Source organism: Ictalurus furcatus, chromosome 23 (assembly GCF_023375685.1).
Source record: "Ictalurus furcatus strain D&B chromosome 23, Billie_1.0, whole genome shotgun sequence".
Taxonomy (NCBI): domain Eukaryota; kingdom Metazoa; phylum Chordata; class Actinopteri; order Siluriformes; family Ictaluridae; genus Ictalurus; species Ictalurus furcatus.
The window spans coordinates 17,623,485-17,647,037 of record NC_071277.1 but is presented as its reverse complement, the minus strand read 5'-3'; the positions used below and the strand labels follow the sequence as shown (position 1 = coordinate 17,647,037).

General features: G+C 37.7%; 1 protein-coding gene across 1 annotated transcript; it reads left to right on the top strand.

Moving 5' to 3' along the window:
- The first annotated feature begins 1,808 nt into the window (after positions 1-1,808).
- LOC128599764 (upstream stimulatory factor 2) lies at positions 1,809-22,342 on the top strand. The gene is made up of 10 exons (XM_053611700.1): positions 1,809-1,946; positions 3,123-3,163; positions 3,719-3,819; positions 5,376-5,468; positions 6,232-6,391; positions 8,051-8,135; positions 11,732-11,790; positions 14,222-14,316; positions 15,720-15,848; positions 17,405-22,342. The coding sequence occupies exons 1-10, from the start codon at positions 1,909-1,911 to the stop codon at positions 17,495-17,497; spliced, it is 894 nt and encodes a 297-aa protein (XP_053467675.1). The 5' UTR covers positions 1,809-1,908; the 3' UTR covers positions 17,498-22,342.
- Positions 22,343-23,553: the final 1,211 nt, after the last annotated feature.

Genomic DNA, 23,553 nt, shown 5'->3' with positions numbered 1-23,553 from the left:
ATTTAAAGCAAGGGTTCACAAAATCTTTATAGACGGGTATACCTTTAACTGTATAGTAAATTCCATAAACTCCCTGATAACAGATTTATTTACATGAACAATATTTAAATGTGTAAAATAATGTTTTGGCTATTTTTTTTTTTAGGACCATAGAGCTTTTCACTGACAGAACACATTTACATAAACAGCATTTGGCAGATGCCTTTATCCAGAACGAGTTACATTTATCACATTTATACATCTGAGCAGTTGAGGGTTAGAGCGACCAACAATGGCAGCTTAGCAGTGCTGGGGTTTGACCTCATGACCTTCTGATAAGTAGTCCAACAGCTTAACAACTGAGCTACCACTACTCAAAACAAGTGACCAGTTAAACAGACTAATAATAACTAAAAATAATAATAATTACACAACTGTAACACAAAAAAAAAAAAAAAAACATCACTCATAGAATCCTGGGGGTTCTCCACTTTGAGAACCACTGATTTAAGGGTTCAGAGGATGTTCCCTTAATGTTCTCCAAACCATCCCATGTTAGTGCAAGGTTCAAAAATAGTTACAAAGAATATTCTCTGAACCGCATTGAAATATTATAAATCCATAAAGAAAACTATCCTGGAAATCTAAACCGGAACTAAAAGAGATCTGTCCTCAGAAAGTTCCATGAATGCAAACATTCCCAGGTCATTCTGGGAACCGATAATTGTTAGTTGGGTTTTCAAAGGAAATGTAGCCTCATGCATAATGATAAAATATAAAATATAGCAGGCGTGTATATACACTATATCACCAAAAGTTTGTGGACACCTGACCATCACATTCATATGTCCCTGTTGGACATCCCATTCCAGATTTAGTTCTCTTTGCTATTACATCCACTCTTCTGGGAAGGCTTTCCACTAGATTTTGGATCGTGGATGTTGGGATTTGTGTTCATTCAGCCACAAAAGCATTAGTGAGCTGAGGTACTGATGTTGGGGCAAGGAGGAATGGGCAGTTCACCCCAAAGGTGTTCAGTGGCGTTGAGGTCAAGACTCCGTGCAGGAGTTCTACCACTCCAACCATGTCTTCACGGAGCTGGAACAAGTTTGTACCTCTTAGATCCAGGGTAGAGAAATTGCAATGCCACAGCATATTAAGACATTCTATACAGTTGTGTGCTTCCATTCTCATGGCAGCAGTTCGGGGAAGAACCACATACAGTATGAATGTGATGCTCAGGTATCCACATACTTTTAGCCATATAGTGCATAACATTAACACTATGTTGAATTGCTTTAAAAAATATAATAAGACGGACAGAACGGATAACATTTTCCAGTCTTTGTTTTTATTGTGTTTGTTTAAACAAGTTTCCTTACTGATCAAATTCTTATCAACCCACGCATTACATAGACAAACAGACAAACTCAACAAAAAATAGAAAAAGATTTTTAATAAGAATATTTAATAGGCTACACGAACTCTCAGCTACTCAGCACTTGCAAAAAAAAATTCCGAATTCACACTAGTTTCGAAAAGGTTATACACTGCGCATGCGCACCATGTTGACGCACATGCGTGACGTAAGACGCAGGCTGAATCCTAATAGCGCTTCACTTCCTTCATTAGGGCACACACATAGGCATCGAAATAACGGCTTCTGCGCGCTATATAGTGCACTAAATGTGTAACAAGAAGCGAATTGGAGCACAGCCACAGTTTCTGTCTCTCTCTCTCTCTCTCTCTCTCTCTCTCTCTCTCTCTCTCTCTCTCTCTCTCTCTCTGTGTGTACGTGTGTGTACGTGTGTGTGTGTGTGTGTGTGTGTGTGTGTGTGTGTGTGTGTTTTTCTCCGGACTCTCACATGACCTAAGTGTTTGTTCCCGTGATCAACATTTCCATTAAACGCTTTGGGAAGTTGGAGGTAGATGGATGTGCTGCAGCAGACTTTGGACTCCTCGTTGAGGTAAATCTTTAGTGCACTACAGAGGCACCTGCTTCTTATAAAAGAAAGTTTAATTTAAAAGCCAGTAATTAATGCAGAAATCTTATGTTGAGTTTGTAATTTATAGGCGAGACACTACAGGTGAATAGGGTCATTAAAAGTGTTATTATTATTATTATTATTATTATTATTATTAAATATTATAACCAGCCTTTACCAGTTAATGTCTGATATTCATACAGGTATTTAAAAATATATATATATATTATACGTTTTTTGTAAGTATAAAAGTAATTATTTATGCAAATGTGACTTGCTCTAATTAAATCTACATAAATTTGCATACTTAATAAAAACCCATATCCAGTCTTCTGATGTTGTATGTAGAACTCACAGTTTCCTCTCCCACTGAAGACTTAATCTTAATGAGAAAGGCTTTTACAGAAAATACTGTTGGAAAAGCATTTCTTTAATGTTTAACCAAGAAAATATATTGCACTGTTATAAAAACAAAACAAAACAAAAGAAAGTTTTATGTCGTTTTCAGTATAAATATGTCAAATAAATCCAACGTTTTTTGGGAAATTCCTTGCAAGGACTGAACAAGTCATTTTTTTTTTTTTTTTTTTTTTTTGCCATTTCATGAATGCAGGTGTAGAATTGATGTACAAATAATATAAGACACCAATGTTGTTAAATGTTTCCACTCTACTTTGTCTGGTTTGTAAGGTTTATAAAGAAAAATAACATGTTTATACAGTATATAATAACGACACATAAACTGATATGTATGACCTGAGGTGATTAGAAAGTGGGCGGAGCTTTTATCAAAGTGTCTTCTTTAAAATTTCAGATAATAATTTTCCTGTTGTGTAGATTTATTTATTTATTTTAAAAATATGACCGTTTAAGCAGACATTTTATAGATAGAATTTATTTTAAAAATCAGAATAAATGTAAAAAAAAAAAAAAAAAAGTGTCTGTAAGTAGTATGTAAATGAGTATTGACGTGTTTGTGTGTCATTTATATTCATGGAACATATTTAACCGGTTATATTTTGTGTTTGTCATAAATTTGATAAAACTACTGAAACTATTATAAAGTTATTTAATGTAGAAAACTTATGCTTACTGTTTAACAATATAAAATATTTTACTTTTATAATGATACAGTTTTATTGTCTCAATGGTTTTCAGGCAAATGAAACAAGAAAAGGACACATCAGAGATAACCGAAGGTATGATGAGCTCATAATAATCCTTTTTTTTTTTTTTTTAGATGGCAATTGCTGTTTTTATGCATGTGTTAGGTTTTTCTAAGATAACTACACAGCAAGTGGTAAGGATGTGGTTAGAAATAAGACCACCTTCTTATTTTAGGAAGGAATCTAGAATAGTAGAAGAAATGTTATAAATAAATATAACAAGTAACTTAATAAGAAATCAGGCTGATTTAAAATGAAAATAGGAGGCAGAAGCTAAATGGATTAACGTCCAACTTTAGGTTGAACAAATAGTCTAGGAATATAATAGATACTGGTACATAATGCACGCAGAGTTTTATTTTCCAACTTCAAGAAATCAAGAGGCTGAAATCAATAACATATAAATGACAGCTTCCAATATTAAATAAATAATAATAAAAAACTTGGACTATATCATTTGTTGTATATCTAATATAATACTATTGGACATTAGGCCGACTTAGGCTTTATCCTCTGGCTGTCATGGAATTTAAACTCTCAATCTTTTCCAATCTTTCCCAAATTATTTATCATATCCTCCTGATACAGACGCTTTGAGAGGAGGTGAAGCGGCTGCATTTCCTCACACTTCAGCTTTCACTGACCGGAGCGTCCAGTATCAGTTTCTCCCCGACAGCAGCGGTACGCAGGTGGGCTTTTTTTTTTCTTCTTTCTTTTCTTAAAGGCGCGCTTTGGGTCTCCAATTACCTCGAAGGCAATCACTCAGCAAAGACAGGGCACATGTCCAGCATTAAAATGCTCTAGGGGATATCGTAGCTAAGAAAGGAAAGGCAGAAAGCTTGCACAGAGTAGAGTAATCACGAGACAGTTGTTTTAAATGATACAATTCATACATTAAAAGTTTGATTAATAAACGACGTGACGTTTCACGTATTTATGTTAGTTGTAAATATGATTCGATTTATATTTTCGTAAATTATCATTTAAAACAGATAAACTTTCATAAATAATTGTGATTATTGATGTCATTTCGACAACTGGTATTTCTTAGAGGATTGATTTTTGCTTATGATGCACATTACTGCTCATTTATGTCATGATCCTATATAAACAACCTCGTGCTACAAAGTCTCTCTCTCTCTCTCTAATACTTCATATATCTAACTATTTAAAAAAATAATAACACTCAAGAGACACGTTAAGAACGAGTGCTGTAGCTTAAACAGATGCTGAAGAAAAGGATGCGGTCGCTGCTGCAATTATTGCAGGCGGTCATGTGACTGTATTTCCTCACTTGGACTGGAACTGTGCCTAGGTCACATGTCAGTCAGTAAGAAAGTCACATGATAGGACGGAGAGGGGGGAGGTTGGGGAAGGAAGGATGCTCGTGTAGGACTCTTACAAATCCTTATTCTTCAGAGTGAACAACTAGTGCTCTTATTGCGCCATAGATTAAATTAACTCGCACACCACTCTCAGCATAGTTAAAGCATGAGAAACACATTGCTAATGTTAAACTTCTTTGGGAATTGTTGGCTTTCTTGTTGAACGGTGCATTCCCACCACGTTGTTCATGGGAAGATGGAAGTTGTCTGCTTTTCCAGATGGCCTTGGGATTAAAAAAAATATATAATTGAATGATACCTGATACATGATGTGAATTAAAGTCATCAATATGTTTTTATTAAAGTAGCTTTGACATTTTATGTTGATTGTGTAGCTCCCATTTAGTCCATTACATTTGCCAGTAAAATGTTTTTAAACTCTTGATTCATTTTCAACGGTAGTTTTATATATCAAAAAAAAAAAAAAAAATCCCATTTCGCTTACTCCAGGCATATTTTAACAGCTTGTCATGGCGACAAGATGAGGCCACATCCAAACCCATGACATCACTTGTACTTGGTTCCAGACCAACAGCATTTTCATGCTGGAAGCGAACTGAACCGAGTTTCAGCACTAATATCATCATTAAATGGTCGAGTGAGCATCTCATTGCACACTCACTCTCCCAGTTAAGATAAGCCCCCTTTTCCCCCTGAGAACCGGTTGGTTTGCAGTGGAAATGGGTGGAAATTGTTCAAGTTTAGGCATTGTTCAAGGAGTGCTTGTTCTGTATCTGAAGAGTGTTATTAAAGTGCTTAGTGCATAAACAATCCGGTCTTTTGCTAAGCATACAGTTAAGTGTCTAACATTAAAGTAATTATGTAAGTGAGGTAATAAATGTCTACTTCCTTTTTCTCAGGTAACCTATCAGGTTGTTCAGTTGACTAATCAGCCGTTGGTGGGTGGGACAGTTGGCGTGGTGTCTTCTACTTCATTTACTGGAGCCCAACAGGTACAGAATAAACTGACACCAACCCATGCCTCTTTCACTCGGACTGACGGATCCATAGGCCACACCTCTTTCACTAGGACAGACAGATCCATAGGGCACGCCTCTTTCACTAGGACAGACAGATCCATAGGGCACGCCTCTTGCACTAGGACTAACAGATCCATAGGCCACACCTCTTTCACTAGGACTGACGGATTCAGAGGCCACGCCTCTTTCAAGAACAGATTCAGAGGTCATTCATCTTTCAATGATAGATCCATAGACCACGTCTCTTTGACAAGGATTGACGGATCCAGAGGCCACACTTCTTTAATAACAGATCCAGAGGCCACGCCCATTTTAATGACAGATCCAGAGGCCATGCCCATTGTAATGACGGATCCAGAGGCCACGCCTCTTTCAATGGGACTGACACCTCCAGAGGTCATGCCTCTTTCAAGGACAGATCTACATGCCATGTATTTTCAAAGCTATATCCAGAGCCCACACCTTTTTCACTTCGACTGATAAACAGAAATTCAGAATCAGAGCTATTACTCAGTGCTTAATGATATTAAAAACGAGTCCTCTGGGACAATGAGTAAAGACTTTATATATTATAACTGACCTGATGCCTGTATCTCTCACAGAAACATTGCTGATTCAGCAGATCTGGTTACACTGCATGTGGTTACAATAAACAACATCTCTGTGAAATTCGGCTGCTTTGTGCATGTCAGCTCAGTAGCTTTAATAGTAAAAGTGCCGTGTGTGTGAACGGTAGGCTGTGATCCAGAGTCCCTTCAGTAATGGAGGCAATCCTGCAGTAGAGACGATCGGAGGCGAGGCACGCTTCTCCTACATCCCACCAGCTGCCGTAAGCGATGCGACAACCGCCGGAGTTTCAGCCCATCCGGCCGAACCCACACGCTCTCACACAGCAGGTGAGATAGACGGCGTGCCAAGAGAAATTACAGCAAATATTGTCAACAATATAGCAAATTTGCCAACTCTGAATATGGCCCTTAGTATTTTTTTTTGTTTGATTTCTTCTTACATTGCTGCAGTAATTCCTGTGTTTTATACCCGGATGTGAGGATGCGAACAGAGGAAGTTTTAAAGCTGCGCCCTCGAGAACTCACTTTGGGTTGAACAGACTGCATGTGGGTCCTTAAATTAGAAATAGTGGAATGATATATGAGCTCGCTCTTACACAGCTTGCAAAGTACTTTAATCTTGTTGGCGGTCCTGAACCTAAAAAAGCACCAAACAGCACTTTTTTGAGTACATTTTTTTGGCTTCACACTCAAAGCTCTGCATTTTCTCCCCCAACTATGTTTCTCTGAAGAATCTTTTAGCTCTAATTTATGTATTTGTGGTCAAGAAAGAAAGAACATTTGTCAAACCTATCATACAAACATGTCATTTCTTTATACTACAGTGCTGTTGAGTTCTCGATTCTGATTGGTCAGGAGCTCAGTAGTTCCGGCTGAAATATCGCATATCGCAGGTTTATATGAATTCGCTTGCTAATATGTTATCGTTTCTGTAGTAATGGCTAATTCTCAGGTATGTTCCATTTAGTCTGATTTATCCCTTTCTCACAGTACACTGGCGTTTGACCTATCTGACATTTTCAATGAGTATAAACAAATGAATGTTATCACTGCAAGCGTGTTATACGATTAGTCAGGACACTGTTGGGTTTCTGTGTGTAGAGTATCATGAGTCTTTGTTTAGCTGCTGTGGAGCAGGATGATGGGAAACGGGAGGGGTGGGATCCCCTGCTGGGCAAACAATTCATGGAGAGGAGGGTGATGTAGCCGTTTTTTTTTTTAATTATTATTATTTTTTTTTACAGTAGAGTGTCCCTGTCACTATACTGGGGCATTAGGCCCCACACAGACCATAGGGTGAGCACCCTCTGCTGGCTTCACTGGTACCACTTCCAGCAACCAGAAGGTCTCCCATCCAGGTACTGGCCAGGCTCAACCCTGCTTCACTTTAGTGGGACTGCAGGGAGATATAGTTCTGGTATCACAAATAAATAAATAAATGAATGAATGAGCACAGGCACCCCAAAACAGATGGCAATTCCATTTTCTGGCCTCATAATTGTTGATATGGAAGGAGTCTCCAGTGTCAGTGCTTTGTAACAGCCAGAGGTAACTTTAATTTCTTTGAGAGATGAAAAAAGGGCACAACTTTTATAACTAAAGGACTAATAATAACTGTCATAATGTAAGTAATAACAGGGACTAGCTTAACATTAAATTATAAATGGATAAAAAAAAAAAAATTGTTGGCAAATTAGTGTTATATAACAAGAATAAAACACTTGAAGTTATAGAAGAATAATGAGCATTGCGGCGGTACCAGTAACTTAATCACACCACCCATTTGTTGATTATTTTCCTATAAGAGCACACCTCTAAGTGTTGTATTCCTTACTTGTTCTGCACTATATGAAAGCGTACATGTTGCTCTGGGTGCAAAAATGATTCTTATATTTATTATTCAGATATATATAGGTACCCTGATGAAGTAGAGGACTCGGTTCTGACTTAATAATCGCTCTCTTTCTCTTTCTATTTCTCTCTCAGGTCAGTTCTACGTGACGAGCACGCCGGAAGTTCTTCAGCCAGGCGCACCACGTACCATAGCTCCCCGCACTCATCCATATGCAGCGTGAGTATCTGCCACACGGGGGCGCTAACCATAGCAGCTTTTTAGCAGCTTCACTTTAACATTATTATACTCTTATAATTTTTTTTGCTAGTGGATTATTATTTTTTTTGATCTGGATGCTGCGGAGTTTTGACAAACATGTCCACGGGTCGGTGGGTCTCGGAAAAAGGTGTTTAATTCACCTGGTGTGTGAACTAAACTGTGCATGAATTTACCATCAAGAGGTTTTATTCCTTATTTACACATGACTTTGATCACCTGCAGCCTATTTACTTCTGTCCAGAATAATAGAGATAGCTAAATCATCATCTCTAGAAATGAAACACTGTGTACACTTTATATTCAGCTGGACTTTGGAGCAGCAAGCTTTCAACCTTCAGATGCAGAAGACCCATGGTGTTTTACCCATCACGAACAGTCTGGACTGAGCAGCAGGAGAAATGTGCTAACAATATTTTTCTCACCTTTGCTTTTTGTAGTGTCATGTTTTTTTACTGCACAAATACAGCGGACTGAAAGAAACACACGAAGAAGGAGTTCGCGTTGTAGTTCTGCCTAGATCATGTGATCACAATCGGCCATAACAGATTTGGCGTGGTAGAGAAAGGGAGAGAGAAAATCGAATCCGGTTAACAGCCCGTCTGGAGTGACATTTGGTGGGTTTGTGGGTTTTCCTACCCGGGTAACCTTTCTATCCACATATTAAAGATAGATTTGATAATGAAATGTTAAATGTTAATGCTGGCGTTCCGCTGTTTTGTGTTCAGATGAGGTTTCGTTTATGGCGCTTCAATTGATTTTTCTACAATTCTTTATTGAAGGATAAATTCTTAAAGACCAGAGATGGACGCAAGTCAAAATCATTCATGCCGGCGTAAATTATTCATATTGTTTGTACTTGAGGGAGCCTACAGAGCAGGGTTTTGTTAAAGTTGCACTTCAGCCAAACATCCCGATATGGATGGATAAAGAAAAGCCAATAAGGGCCTGAGACCTGTTAGTGTCTAAAAGTATTTAACATATTGCTTTAATATTAACAAACATCTGATTAATCTTTTTTTTTTTTTTTTTAAAAAAATCATTTCATTTAACTAAGTACTGGAAAAGTATTCGACTTAGTTCAAGACACAGTTGGTGCTTCTGCTAAGCTCACAGTTGTGTGATGTGAGTTAATGTAAAAACAAAAAAGTTGTTTTTTACATTTTTGTCTAGAAAAATGTATTTATATATTATAATTCATTGGCGTAATATGTCGACATAATTGAATATGTACAAGCAGATTAAAAATGTATAAAACAAGAACTTAACAAAAACTTATTTAGGCTCTATATCTGATCTATTAAAAGTCAAAGGGTGGGTATATTTTTGTGATTAAATACAGATTTCTATGACATTCAGAAAGGGAAATACATTGTTTAACCATTTTTACTATTTATGGTCATGACGGACCACATTATATACCTTGGGTATAAATTGCATTTCTTTTCTTGGGTGTGCAGACTTTTGCACAACTATAGTACTAAACTGTAACAAAAAGGAAATATGGAGTTTTATACTGTATATTTGAATAAACAGTCGTAATGGACGACTGTTCTTCCATGTTTCTATACAAAACACAATAATGAATAAAGGACCAGCAATGTTTATATATATATATATATATATATATATATATATATATATATATATATATATATATATATATATATATATATATAATATATAAAATGAGAGAGAGAGAGAGAGAGAGCGTGATAGCTAATTAAAAACTTCTAAACAGCCGTTGTCACTCCTTACGCTGGAAAGCTTGTCACACATTGCAGCCTGAAGGCTTAAACCCTCATAACAGCCAATAAATCAATTCAACATTTACAAAAACAAACAACTCTCTAACCTTCATCAGAAAACCGAGTGAGCATTACAGAAGGGTCTGACGCCGTTACCACCAGCTGTCTTTATTTCTTCAATCAGAAACACAAAATGAAAATTCCACTCAGTTGTTATTCTTGTTATTCAAGAATACATTATTTTAGAGACAAATCACTTTGTATGTGCTGGGAGAAATCCTCATATCTGAACCCGAACGTCTTTTTTTTTTTTTTTGCACACCGTTCTATTATGTTTTACAATCCGCATGCGTTTTATTCAAATACTAACACATCTACGCTACTTGATATCTCTTAATGGCTAAATCCTGATATTGACTCGGTATGTGCAAGTAAGAATCAAATACGTGTGCGCAGTAGTGTATATTTATGTATGGAATAAAACACAACAGGGACTGCTGTTATATATCGTGATACAACCTGACACATGGTGGAATTACCGTATCATCTAATCCCGAAGTGTTTTATTCCTTTCATACCACAGGAATTTGCCATCGATTACAATTTTTTATTTATTAAAAGTATGACACATACACATACATACATTGCACCGATCAGCCATAAGATTACAACCACCTGAGTTATATTGTGTAGGTCCCCCTTGTGGTGCCAAAACAGCTCTGACCCACCGGGGCATGGACTCCACAAGACCTCTGAAGGTGTGCTGTGGTAGCAAAGTGCATTTATATACAAGGGATCTAGCTTTCCATTCTAGACGGAATCAAAATAGGTTCTAAGTTAATATGTTTAAGTTTTCAAAAATGAGACCTATAATAATCCATTGTTGTGACTTGTAAAAATTTGTGAGACGTAACTTTTTGAGTTGAAACAAATGCTGTCTTCAGGTTGAACTGCAGGTGAACTTTCGTTTCTAATCATTCGTTTTAACCACCTGAAATGTTTTACATAATACAAAATCAGGTTGAAGAAATGCAATAAATAAATAAATAAAGTACATTAGACCAAGATAGAGAACATGCACTGTGTGTGTGGTGAAAATGTGATTTTTAGGTGACCTTTACCATTATGTTCTTTCTCATATCCCACAAGGAGCTTGGTAGTAACACCTTTGCATTTGTCTCAGGTCTGGATTTCCCATTCTGCCGCTGATAAAACTACACCAGACTTCACTGACATACGTTCACCCTGCCACTTTCCCTTTCAAAACACAACGCATCTCTTATATTGATGGTGTTTTTGTCCAGGTCGCTGTAAAAGTGAAGTTCATTCCCTTTACTCCGGCACCTCGTCCTTGTTCTTGTCCTCACCTCGATTTAATTAAAGCGTACCTGAGAGAAGATTGCATGCCGAGAACACTCGTGTCATTAGAGCGAATCCAAGCCTCGGGCGCTGCAGTTTATTACGGGATGATTCTACTGGCACGAAAGGGCAACGAGATATTTTTTTCTCTGGTTTGGATGTGAAGCTGTTGTCAAGGCTGCCATGCTGGTCTGCATATGGATCAGTCCCTCTGATGTCTCATAAACCCCTCATCTCCACCGGCACTTTAAAGTTGACACCCCTGTTGGCCCCAGAGTGAATGGTGGGCTTTTCTAAAGCCCTCGATAAGCACCAAGCTGTGCGCGCCAGCTCAGGGCTTTGCGTTCTGCTTTCTTTCCGTCAGTATAAACATGTGCTGCTTCTGTGTGCATTTGGATGAACAAAAGGTCATGGCTGAGGTTTTGTCATCCTTTCTTGTCATTTCCGCAGGAAGATGGAAGGACTGCGAACGCCGAGAGACGAACGCAGGAGGGCGCAACACAATGAAGGTGACTGTGTGTGTGTGTGTGGATTTACTGTTTTTTGAACGCTGCACATATACTTGGTTATTGTATTTGGAGCATTCCACCAAATATGGGTCCAATCTGAAAGCATCAGGGGGTTAGGTTAAAATTGCTTTTGAAGTCTCATTCAGCAATAGCATGAGTCTACCACTAGAGAGCGGTATGAATTGACTAGAATATTTTGTGTGTGTGTGTGTGTGTGTGTGTGTGTGTGTTTTTGCTCCTTTTAGCAAAACACTGCATTCCAGTACTGTTTACCGCATCCTTGTTGAATTTGTCACCAACTTAAAGGAAAAGTCAACCTAATCTATGCACCAGTGTATAGATGATTACTACCAACAAGAATCTGGACACCTTAATGTCTTAGGATGAGATAAACATATGAGAAAGTCTTACCAGAGCTATTCCAATGGAGTTTTATCCATCTTTCCAATACTAATGCAACATGCGCCATTTGGCTGAGAGTGAGGTGCTTCTGTGTTTGATTTGAGTTATGCCCAATCATTTTTAATGACACTATATATATATTCTTCAGAAACATGCATCATCATACACTAATCGTCATCAGCTTACGAACAAAGCATTTCAGCAAGCTGAGTCAAGCAGAAAACTCAGATTTTCTAAACATCAATCAGCGCAGCTTCTGTAGCTGATCCTGTGTTGGGGTTTATCCAATCACATGCATTTTTATAAATTATTTAGCTGAAGCCAGCTCACCAGAGACTAGCTACAGGGCAAGAGACATTAGTTCAGAAAAGGGGACATGTTCAAAAACACGACATGGTGATGACATGGATTGTTTAAAAACCAAAGACAAATGGACAAAGAAGTCTGCGTTAAGCGTCCATGGCGCTAGGCAAAAGTGGTAACGCCACTGCGAAACAAAACAACCAATTCAAATGGTCTTAGTTATAGCCATAAACTAATCACTAATGTTTAAGCATCAAAAGGTATCAGCTGTCATTCAACCATGTTAGTTGCTCATCCAGTGGAAAACTACCGCCATACAACTTAACTGAATTTAACAACTGCCCTTAGATGTCCGTCATAAGTGAATTTGGACTAAATAGGTTTTCTGTTTTCTTAGTACAGAGAAAAGTGTTGAAATTGTTATCCACGGTAATCGAAATGACATTATAGGTGCAGTAGATAGCACTCCCGTTGAACGGCCCTGGAGTATTTATTTAACAATATCTTAATAGTTCATTGAAGCTTGAGTGATTTTGATCTAGATTGACCCTCGTCACTTTCAGGGATTGTGTGAATATGTAGACGTCACAAACCAGTGAACGTGAAGTTGAAGATCAATTAAATCAATACATCCACTAAAACCCCCCACTATGAGCATAATCCTTTCAAGGAATCTGTATTCACAGGATTTCTTCTGGATTTCTGGACGCCTATTTAATGTTATTTTTAAAGGGGAAAATGTATTCCAAGTACCGTTCACCTCATCCCACTCTCTAATAGTGCCTATCTACTCCTCGAGAGTGTGGGTCTTTCCAGGTCTCTTTGCTTTCTTCTCGACGGATTGCACCAATTTTAAAACCTTTTTTGGGGCCCGTTTTGCACAATTGCTGCCATTTATCATGATGAAAATTCACACCATGAATGCGATGTTGCAAAAGAAAAACGCAACACTTTCTGTTAATACCCTGGGTGCTCTAGGAAATCTGTGGAGAATCCAGGTGGACCAGCATCACCTAGAATTAGTCCAGTTAATCTGTGTCTATTGTTTTTGTCCGTTTGTTGTTGTTTTTTGTTTTTGTTTTTTTCTTCTCCAAGCCTGCCGAGAATATTACGGATATTGTCTGAAATTACTGGTTGGATAGTGGGAAATTGATTGTTTCAATATCAGAACTCTGACTTCTGAGTATACATTTACTCCATCTGATTTGACTTCATTGCTAGTTAGCAAGCTGATATGACTTTGTACAAAAGCTCAAAGGGAACGAATCAAATAATTTGTCACAAAAGAAAAAACAAAAAAACACTTCAACCACATTGCCCCCAAGGTCAAACGTGTTCTGACTGAAAAATAAAAGAATAAAAAAGCTTCCCGTGCGTGCTACAAGTCACCTGAATGAACTGCACTTTTAGAAAAAAGGGTACCTTGTCACTGGGGTGGGGGTCTTCACTTTTCTACCTTTTTACTATGCATATGTCATCTGGAACTATGGATATTGTGTAGGTTTTACTGAAGAGTAAAGCTTTAATGTTACCCATTGTACACTTTCTAGGTAAAAGATACATACTAAAAGGTACCACGCCAGTGACACGTAATGATACAGATGACGTTGTATGTGATACACACTTAACCATGAAGGAAAATCGAGGAAATGAGGGATTGTTAAAACTATACCTAAACGCAGCGGCAGGTCATCCTTACAGCTGTTTTGAACTTTAAAATATGCAGTGGAGCGACGGAGGAGAGACAAGATCAACAACTGGATCGTGACGCTGTCTAAAATCATCCCAGACTGCAGCATGGACAGCACTAAAACCGGAGCGGTGAGAAGCGTCTGTCATACTTGTCATTCTGACAGCTCGATATCTGAACCAGTACAATAGCAATATGTACATGCTTTCTTTCACACGAATTTAGCTAACATGTAAGGGAAATCTGTCTCACCCCAATGTCTTTTCAGTAAATATCTGTCTTGGAGATACAGTGACTCACCGTATCATCCGTAAACACGAACAGCGTGTAGCTGAACAGTATAACGGTATGGGGGTGGCCATGCCATAAAATCGTAATCATCCTTTGCCTTAGCACGTTTGAAGAGGAACGTTGTTTGAAATTCACAATGCATAGCCTCCTGACATTTAAAGGCGGAGAAGTGTAAAAATGTCATTTTCTATGGAAATGGTGTATTTAAAAACTAATTCGTAGCTAAACAGTATCATGTGGAGCAAGTAGGTGAAGATATCGGTATGTATTTTAAGGCAGAAACAACAAAAAAAAACACAATTTGGGTGAGATAGACCTCCATTGATTGTTAGTGTAATGATAATGAGTCTTTATTGATCATATATACATATGCGTAGTGAAATTCTTTTCTTCGCATACCCCAGCATGACAGGAAGTTGGGGTCAGAGCGCAGGGTCAGCCATGATACAGCACCCCTGGAGGAGAGAGCGTTAAGGGCCTTGCTCAAGGGCCCAACAGTGGCAGCTTGGCAGTGAACCCCCGACCTTCCGATCGGTAACCCAGAGCTTTAACTGCCAAGCCACCACTGCCTCCATCATAACTATCATAGCTCCAGTTTAAAAAAAAATAAAATAAAAAAAAAAGAGACAAATGTTGGACAGTAAATGTGTCTGTGTTAATTAACTGTTTCAGGGTTAATCTTTTGAGGTAAGAAAAACAAATTGTGTATTTGATTTTTCATCATACCAAGGCACTGTTAAATTCTCATATTTGATTGGCATTTTAAGTCTCAGATCTGATTAATTTTCTATAACAGCAGCTCTGATTGTAGTTCCTACGATCCTACAAGGCAAATCACCGGTGCATATACTGTATGAATGCCCTCTTTCCAATAAGTTATCGTTTCTATAGTAACAGCGAATTTACAGGTACTCTCCACATAATCTGTGTAATATATATATATTTTTAAACATTGTTATTTTAAAAAAAAAAAATGTATAATCATCAATATGGTATAGATACATGCTTATTTAATGAAAACACTTTTGGAAGGAGTCTCCAGTGTCAGAGCTCAGTATCAGTCAGAGGTAAAGCTGTAACTTTTAAGTTTTGCAGTAAGGGAAAGTCTTCAGGACGTGCTTTCTGATTCCTTTGTAATGTAACAAGCTGCTTTTTTGTCTTATTAACTGTTTGTAGCTGCTATAATATTAGTTAAATAATTACTAATAGCCTTTAGTTCATGTTTACTCACTTTCTGTCTCAGAGTAAAGGAGGCATCCTGTCCAAGGCCTGCGATTACATCCAGGAGCTGCGGCAGAGCAACCACACACTCCACGAGAGTCTCCACGAAGTGAAGAGAGTCCAGATGGACAACGACATCCTTCGACAGCAGGTAAGACCGGGTGCCATGAGCTCAGCCCTGCCAAAAAACCTGCCTCGCCAAGATCATGACATTCTGAGGAAGAAATACTAAAAGGAAGCAAAATAATAGAGTACTACACAAGACATAATTAGCACTATCTAGAAATAGAGCAAAGAGTGTGTGAAGTGTTAGGTAGGATAATTAATCTCAGGAGGGTGGATCTCTTCTTGGTCTGTGATAATTATACTACTTCACTGAACATCATCTCATTGCATCACGTATTATAACAGTTGTTTTTAGTTCCAGTGTGACCAGAGTAATGAGGTCACGCCAGTCCAAAAAAAACATCCAGGGATTAAAATGCCATCTGGGAAGTTGGAGTACACAGCTTTTGCAACTCCTTTTTAAATGAATAATCCAGCGAAAATTTTAAATTGACGTCATTTTTTTGGTTACCCCTTAAACGTGATTCTGCCAAGATGTTCGCTTTCTGGCATTTAATTCTTTATTTTTTGCACTAGAGCAAAATTCCATCCATCCATTTTCCATACCGCATATCCTACACAGGGAGACTAGAGCCTATCCCAAGGAACTCTGGGCACAAGGTTCGGGACATTCTGGATGAGGTGCCAACCCATCACAGGGCAGAATCTCACACACTACAGACAATTTTGGAAATGCCAATCAGCCTACAATGCAGGTCTTTGGACTGGGGAGGAAACCAGAGTGCCCAGAGGAAACATGCAGGCTCTGCATACACAGGGCGGAGACGAGATTTGAACCCCCAACCCCGGAGATGCGAGGCCATAAAAGTCAGATTTGTACATTTTAAATTCAGATTGTATCGGCACTTTTCTCATTCCGTAGGTATTCCTTAGAAATAATCATTTAGATGGAGTTTATTTAATTCACTTCTTTTTTTTGTTTGTTGAAAAAGTACATTGATTAAAAAGGAAATATGTAAAAAGTAAACACAAATTATAACTTATGTTAATGACTTTTCATGCAAGACAGATATATTCCTCAACACATATTCAGGTTAGTGTAATTATTGTTAGCCTAGCTGTAATATGCCCCCCTCCCCCAAGTTTTAATGCTAGTCAAGCTACTTTGGTGTTTATGGTCAGTTTGTCACCGACACCTGAGGTGAAAATAACACTTCGTTAAATATCACACTTGTAGAAAAACTATTTGTTAGGCGAGAAACCATGAACCGATCACCAAATTGAAACTTTGTCAGCATGTCAGAGGGAGAGGAAGATACTGTACGCGGGCCGATCATGCTAGCATAAAGATGTGCTAACAGTGCTAATCAAGCTACGTATGTGCTTCACAGAATTGCCTGGAAAAAGTATCATGTACAATGATGAAAATGTCAGCCAGCCTCAAATATCTGTATTTTAAAGCTTCACACGGTGTGGTGAACTAAACGACCGCGTACTAGCTTGCCGCTAGCGTAATACTGAGACCAACCAGTACTTTATTAGCAGGAGTGCATAGGCAGTGTTCAGAAATTCTAGCTACAAAAATCAGCGGTTTTCGGGATTAAAATGACTTCTGAAGTAATTTAAACCTGCTGGTTTCAGGTGGAGGAGCTGAAGAACGAGAACGCTTTGCTCCGAGCTGAGCTACAGCAGTGCCAAGCCGCCACAGAAGTCACAGACGTGCCATCGCATTGAGCCTGAGGACAAAGATTCTTTCTTTAAAAAAATGAAGCACAATTTTTTTTATTGTGGCAATTTGGGGATTTTCGCATATTAACATGAACTGAATGATGAACAGGACGGCGTTCCAGAGCAGTGTTATTCCAAAGCAAAAAGTGCTCCATGCTAAATATAGAAGGCGTGAAAGACTGAGTGAGATGTAGAACCCGGACACCTGCTTTAGTTTATTCTTGTCTATTTATTAAGCTTTACTGTCACAACTTAGTGAATTCCTATGCCATGTAGGCCTTTTTACTATGGTGTTGAAGTATTTATTATCATTATTATTATTCTTATTATTTTAATAACTTTGTTCACTTTTCCATTTTGCTATTCATGCTATTCACAATATCAGCTTCTTGGTTAATATACTTGCAATTCAGTCAGTAACAGTAATTCTGTATTATTTGAACCTCACGACTACTGAACTACCATTCGATTCAATTTACACCGCTTCATTAAAGGAAAACTCCAGAGCTTTTCAACCTCATCTCTATCCATAGCATGCGTCATTGTATTATGCCCATGAACAAGCATTGCAACAGCTTTCCCTGTAGTGAGAAAAGAACAAAAACTTTGTTTACTCAAATTGTACTTGTAATAGAAGTCTAAGGGCAGTTGTGAAATGTTCTCAATGATTGGTATAAAATGTGTGACAATACAGGATGAGAGACACGTGGGAATGTTTTTTTATATAGGGTTTTTTAAAATTTAAATAATGTATAACTTTATAATATTTTTTTTTAAAATAAAGTATAACTTTATAGCACAGGAATAATAAAGTTAAGAAGTATTTCCAGTTACTTAGCCACGCCTAACCGTGAGCTTATATACAGTACATGAGATGAGGAAGTGAACAGGAAATTGCAGTTAAAGGTCATGGTGGAACTGAGGAGAGTGTGACCTCTGCTGGTGGGGAGGGATAACGTCCTAAAGCTGGTGTTATGCTTTGACTGAAGAATACAGAAAAGTGTTTATCAGTGGAATTGTATAGCCGCCCTTAGAGTAGCATTAAAAGTCCAGAGAAAGTTTCGAGTAATTGGCTTTTCTGTTCTTTTCTCGGGACAGGGAAATACGTGGACATTTTGTTCTGTGCTCATCACACCCGTGATACTAATGCAGTAGATTGAGATCAGGTTGAATCCTTGAAGTACATCTCAGTGGACCAGTACAAACAAAGAACTGAATTCTTCTTCTTTCTTTTTTTTTTTTTAATGAATTCTTCAGTGTTTAGAAGTAAATTTCATGTTACACATAAAGCAAAAACGCCGGCACGTACAGTAGCCATTTGAAAGGGCACGGTGCTGATGGATAATGAGCCATGTGTAATGAAACTCACTTTCACACCATGATGGGCTAAACGGGCCGATTTGTCGCTAAAAGCTGGTACATTTCATGTGTGAAAATGCAGTTTACAACTGAGGGATCTGTTACATTTCTCTACGCCGACGAGCCTTCAGGCAATCTGGTTGCGGCTAGAGCCCTTTTTTATTAAGTAATTTTACTTCTGCAGTATCAGCGAAGCAGCTTTTTACTCATGCTGAGATGCTTAAAGGAACAGTTTGGCCAAAAATGGTTTGCTTTACCCCAGAATCGAAGGTTGGAAGTGATTCAGATGACAATATTGTTCCAGTTGATTTGCATAGTAATTTTTTTGTTTGTTTGTTTGTTTTTTAATACTTATTCTGCTATTTTATCAATCTGTTTATGTACAAATGGTATTACTGATCCAATCTGTCTTTTGAAATAGTCTGCCTTTTGAAGATTATGAATACAGTTTGCATGATGGTAAGCTTGAGGCTATAAGCTTCCATTACTTGTTATCTACATTAGCCTCAGAACCGGAGCGCAAGAATTAAAGGAGCGAACGTCAGACGTAAAAATATCTTGGCTGACTGACCACATTTGGATGATTGCGCGAATTTCAATTTTTGGCTAAACTCTTCTGCTGTTTGTAGGTAATGATAATGAGGCTTTATTTATATGAGGCTTCACATATACATATGCACAGTGAAATTCTTTTCTTCGCATACCCCAGCATGTTAGGAAGCTGGGGTCAGAGCGCAGGGTCAGCCATGATACGGCGCCCCTGGAGCAGAGAGAGTTAAGGGCCTTGCTCAAGGGCCCAACAGTGGCAGCTTGGCAGTGCTTGGACTCAAACCCCGACCTTCCGAGCAGTAACCCAGAGCCTTAACCGCTAAACCACCACTGCCCTCTATGATACCACCACTGACAGGTATGATAACGTCAAAGATCAATCAAGCTGATGTCAAACACTTATGAATATAAGAATTAAAAGGTTTTTTCCCCCTCTTTCGCCCAATAAGAATGTACCTTTAAAGCTTTAATTATAATTATCACCATTCATTCTTCGCCCTGCGATGGACTGGCACCCTGTCCAGGGTGTACCCCGCCTTGTGCCCGATGCTTCCTGGGATAGGCTCCAGGTTCCCCCGCGACCCTGAAAAGGAGTAAGCGGTTGAAGATGGATGGATGGATGGACCATTCATTCATCATCTTTAGTAACTGTTTATCCTGGTCAGGGTCATGACCGATCTGGAGCCTATCCTGGGAATTCTGGGAACTAGGCAGGAGAAATCATCCCAAGGAACACAAATTTATAATACACGTTAGCTTTAAAAGATATATATATATATTTTAAATGAAACCACTATAAATCTTATTTAAACATAACTGACGGTGAGTTTATTTATTTAATTCTATGACTAGCATTGCTGAGTTATTACTGAGTATTGGACAAATATTGGCCTCAAACACTGGATCAGTTGGATTTGACAACATGTGTTCTGATCTGATCTTTTTTTTTTCTTTTCTTTTCTTTTGTTTTTCTGGACGTGTGCGACGTTGACTTTTTTTTCCCCCCCAAGTGAAGTAGCTCAGACAGGATTATGATTTCCATCCTAAGCTCGTCATTAGCTTAAAAATTCATCTCAGGTATCAGACAAATCTCAGCTTCAATATGTGTATTGTATCACAAATGAAATAAATCGGATCAGTACCAGCTGGTACACACGTATAATTCTAGTTTTAGCTGCTGCATTTATCTTCGCATTACATTAGCAGACTTCCAGACCTGAGCAGTTCTGCGATTTTAAACTCACAACCATCTGATCTACTACTGCGGCTTAAACTTATCGAATTATATATTGCCTGTTCTGTTTTTTTCTGCTTTGCAAGAAGCTTTTTCAAATCTCCTACCTTGAAGCGAGCAATAATAAAGCAATAAAACAAAACTTTACAGCGAACAGCACAGAGATGTTTGTGTGTTTGGGGCAGTTGTAACTGTGGGAAACAGCTGTTTTAATCAAATATGCTTTGTCGGTCTCAGAGTATCTCATTAAAGAAATTATGTTAGTTGCCTTCTGGGCACAGTTATGTCAGCTGACTCCCTCATCTACCAACATTTACTTTTGAGCTGATAAAGCAACAGAACAACCTTTAATGGAACAAAAATATCTTGAATACATTATATATAAATTCATTTAATATTTCTCATATTTCTCGAATATTGTAGTCTTTTAGCTTATTTCAAGCCTTATTGTATTTTTTTCTTTTTTCTTTCTTTTTTTAAAATTTTTTTTATAAAGAAGCTAAATTATCTGCCAATAGAATAAAATTGGAAGTAGTAAATATGTCTAGAAATAGGCTTAATAGTCTTATATTTAGATAAGATAAGATATATTAGATAACTTTTCCTTTGTTCATTTGCTACGATATTTTTTTTTTATAACCAAAAATGACATGTACACACTTTTCCTCTTACCCCAAATGATATTTCCGTTAATATTAATGTTATTAATGAAGTTGAGGTGTCAAATTACGTAGAGAAAAAACACAGTTTTGGCCGTAATCTGTTCTGTAAAGTTCTTTGATAAATCATTTGCGGTGTACCTTGACATTTCCGTGATTGCACTTCAAAGCCGGGTTATACGGTACGTAGCACATATGATGTGTCTGAATGCAGAATGTACAGTGCAGTGTGATGCCCAGTAACAGCTTTTTAACCATCAGTTTTATTGACCATCTCCTTATAATGCTTGAATTACTGTGGGAATGTCTCTCACACTGTTATTAAAAAGCACAATATCTTTGCATTAGGGAACGCTGTTCACTGCCATTGCTTTTTCCTCAAGAGATACCTTATAGATTGCAGCTCTGCTTATAAATTATCTTTACACGCTGCTGGAGGAAGAGGCTTGTTTATAATAAACGCTGAATGAAACGACATCAGGGAGAAGTAGGAGTCTCGGCGCAGTTCGTTGCAGCTAAAACTGCTCGGTGTGATCCGACGTTAGCAGTCTGAAAAGACGGAGCACGATTTCTGCGTGTCATAAATCTGCTCTGTCATGTCTCAGCTCATTGTTCAGCTCATGCACCTGTCTAGCTGTCTTCTCTAGCCTGTGATGCTTTTTTTCCCCCTGCTTCACTCAGCTCATGCAGCCTTTATTCAGCACTGTCTCACTTTTACGTTCTTTCCTGAACCCTGTTTTTTCCTCTCGGCCCTGTCTGTCAGCCGCCAGTCAGACAGACTACTACATATAGACAGGCGTCTGTGTGTCCCCTGCTCTGTTTGACTGATCTCTGAACCCTTGTTGGGCCTTTACACTTTCAATAAGTGTTTACCGCTGCAGGATTACTGCAACTACACGGCCTTCAGCTGGGGTTTATAGTGTGTCCTGTCTAGCACTGAGATTACATGCAATACGTTATAAATGAAATGTATGAACTTATGCAGCTTGCTGTTATAGTGGTGTGTTTCCGCTCCTTTATTCAAGGACATCTTGAATAAACTGCAGTTGTTTATTATTAGATTATGTTACTATATATATATATATATATATATATATATATATATATATATATATATATATATATATATATATTAGTACCATATATATATATGTATGTATGTATGTGTGTGTGTATATATATGTGCTTGAATGTTTGTGAATTTTCTATAGAATTTTCTATATTTCTGCATAAATATGACCTAAAACATCATCAGATATTCATACAAATTGTAAAAGTAGACAACGAGAACCCAATTAAACAAATGGGATGTGACATAAATATATTCTGAATGTGTGTGTGTGTATATATATATATATATATATATATATATATATATATATATATATATATATATATATATATATATATATATATATTATATATATATATATATATATATATATATATATATATTATATATATATATAAGGTTAAATTGGAGTCAGGTATTTTCAATCAATAAACACACTCCATCTGACCTCTGCTATTATGGTCACTTCTGCTAGATACTGGAAATTTAGCCCATAACAATTTATCCAGCGGTGGATAACACCACAAATATCTGGGGGGTGGGTTTCCATGCCGACACTGCCTTGCATTTCCATTGTGTTGTTAATGTATGTTTGCTTTTTTTAAAAAAAAAATTCCGTTGTATTGTGTACTGCTGGGCCATCGTAGATTCCGTGGGTTCTTCCGTATTGAGAAATGTCAACAGTATATCAAAACATGTGAACTCAAGGCTGCACAAGCGTGAGCTTCTTATAACCACGATAAACACACGGCCCCACAGGACCGTAGCATTAAACTCTCAGCTACATGCTGAGGAAAATAATTGCTTATTCTACTTCATTTTCTCAAAAACAGTAACCTTCCACTGCTTCTACAGCAGCACGTACACGTCTATAGGAATTGTTCCACCAGACAAAAGCTAGTTATTTATTCAGACAATCCAACCTGAACAGTGCTGAATAAATGAGTACCTTTTCAGAAAACTCTTTTTAGAATGAGCAAGGGAGTACAGATGTGTCATAAATTATATTTCATAGTGTGCTTTCACACTTTGTAGATTGAATCGGAGTGAAATTTGATACTTTTCATATTTGGTTTGTTTTGTTTCCGTAATGTATGCAATTAAACAAATCAGAAAGCGAAGAAAATGTTGACTGATGGGCTTAAAAATGCATATATAAACCTCGTCCGTTCATTGGTCAGAAATCTGA

Coding starts and splice junctions, on each gene's coding strand:
- LOC128599764 (XM_053611700.1), top strand. CDS start 1,909: ATGGATGTGCTGCAGCAGACTTTGGACTCCTCGTTGAG. Junction 6,392..8,050: donor CACACGCTCTCACACAGCAG/GTGAGATAGACG, acceptor TTTCTCTCTCAG/GTCAGTTCTACGTGACGAGC. Junction 8,136..11,731: donor CGCACTCATCCATATGCAGC/GTGAGTATCTGC, acceptor TCATTTCCGCAG/GAAGATGGAAGGACTGCGAA.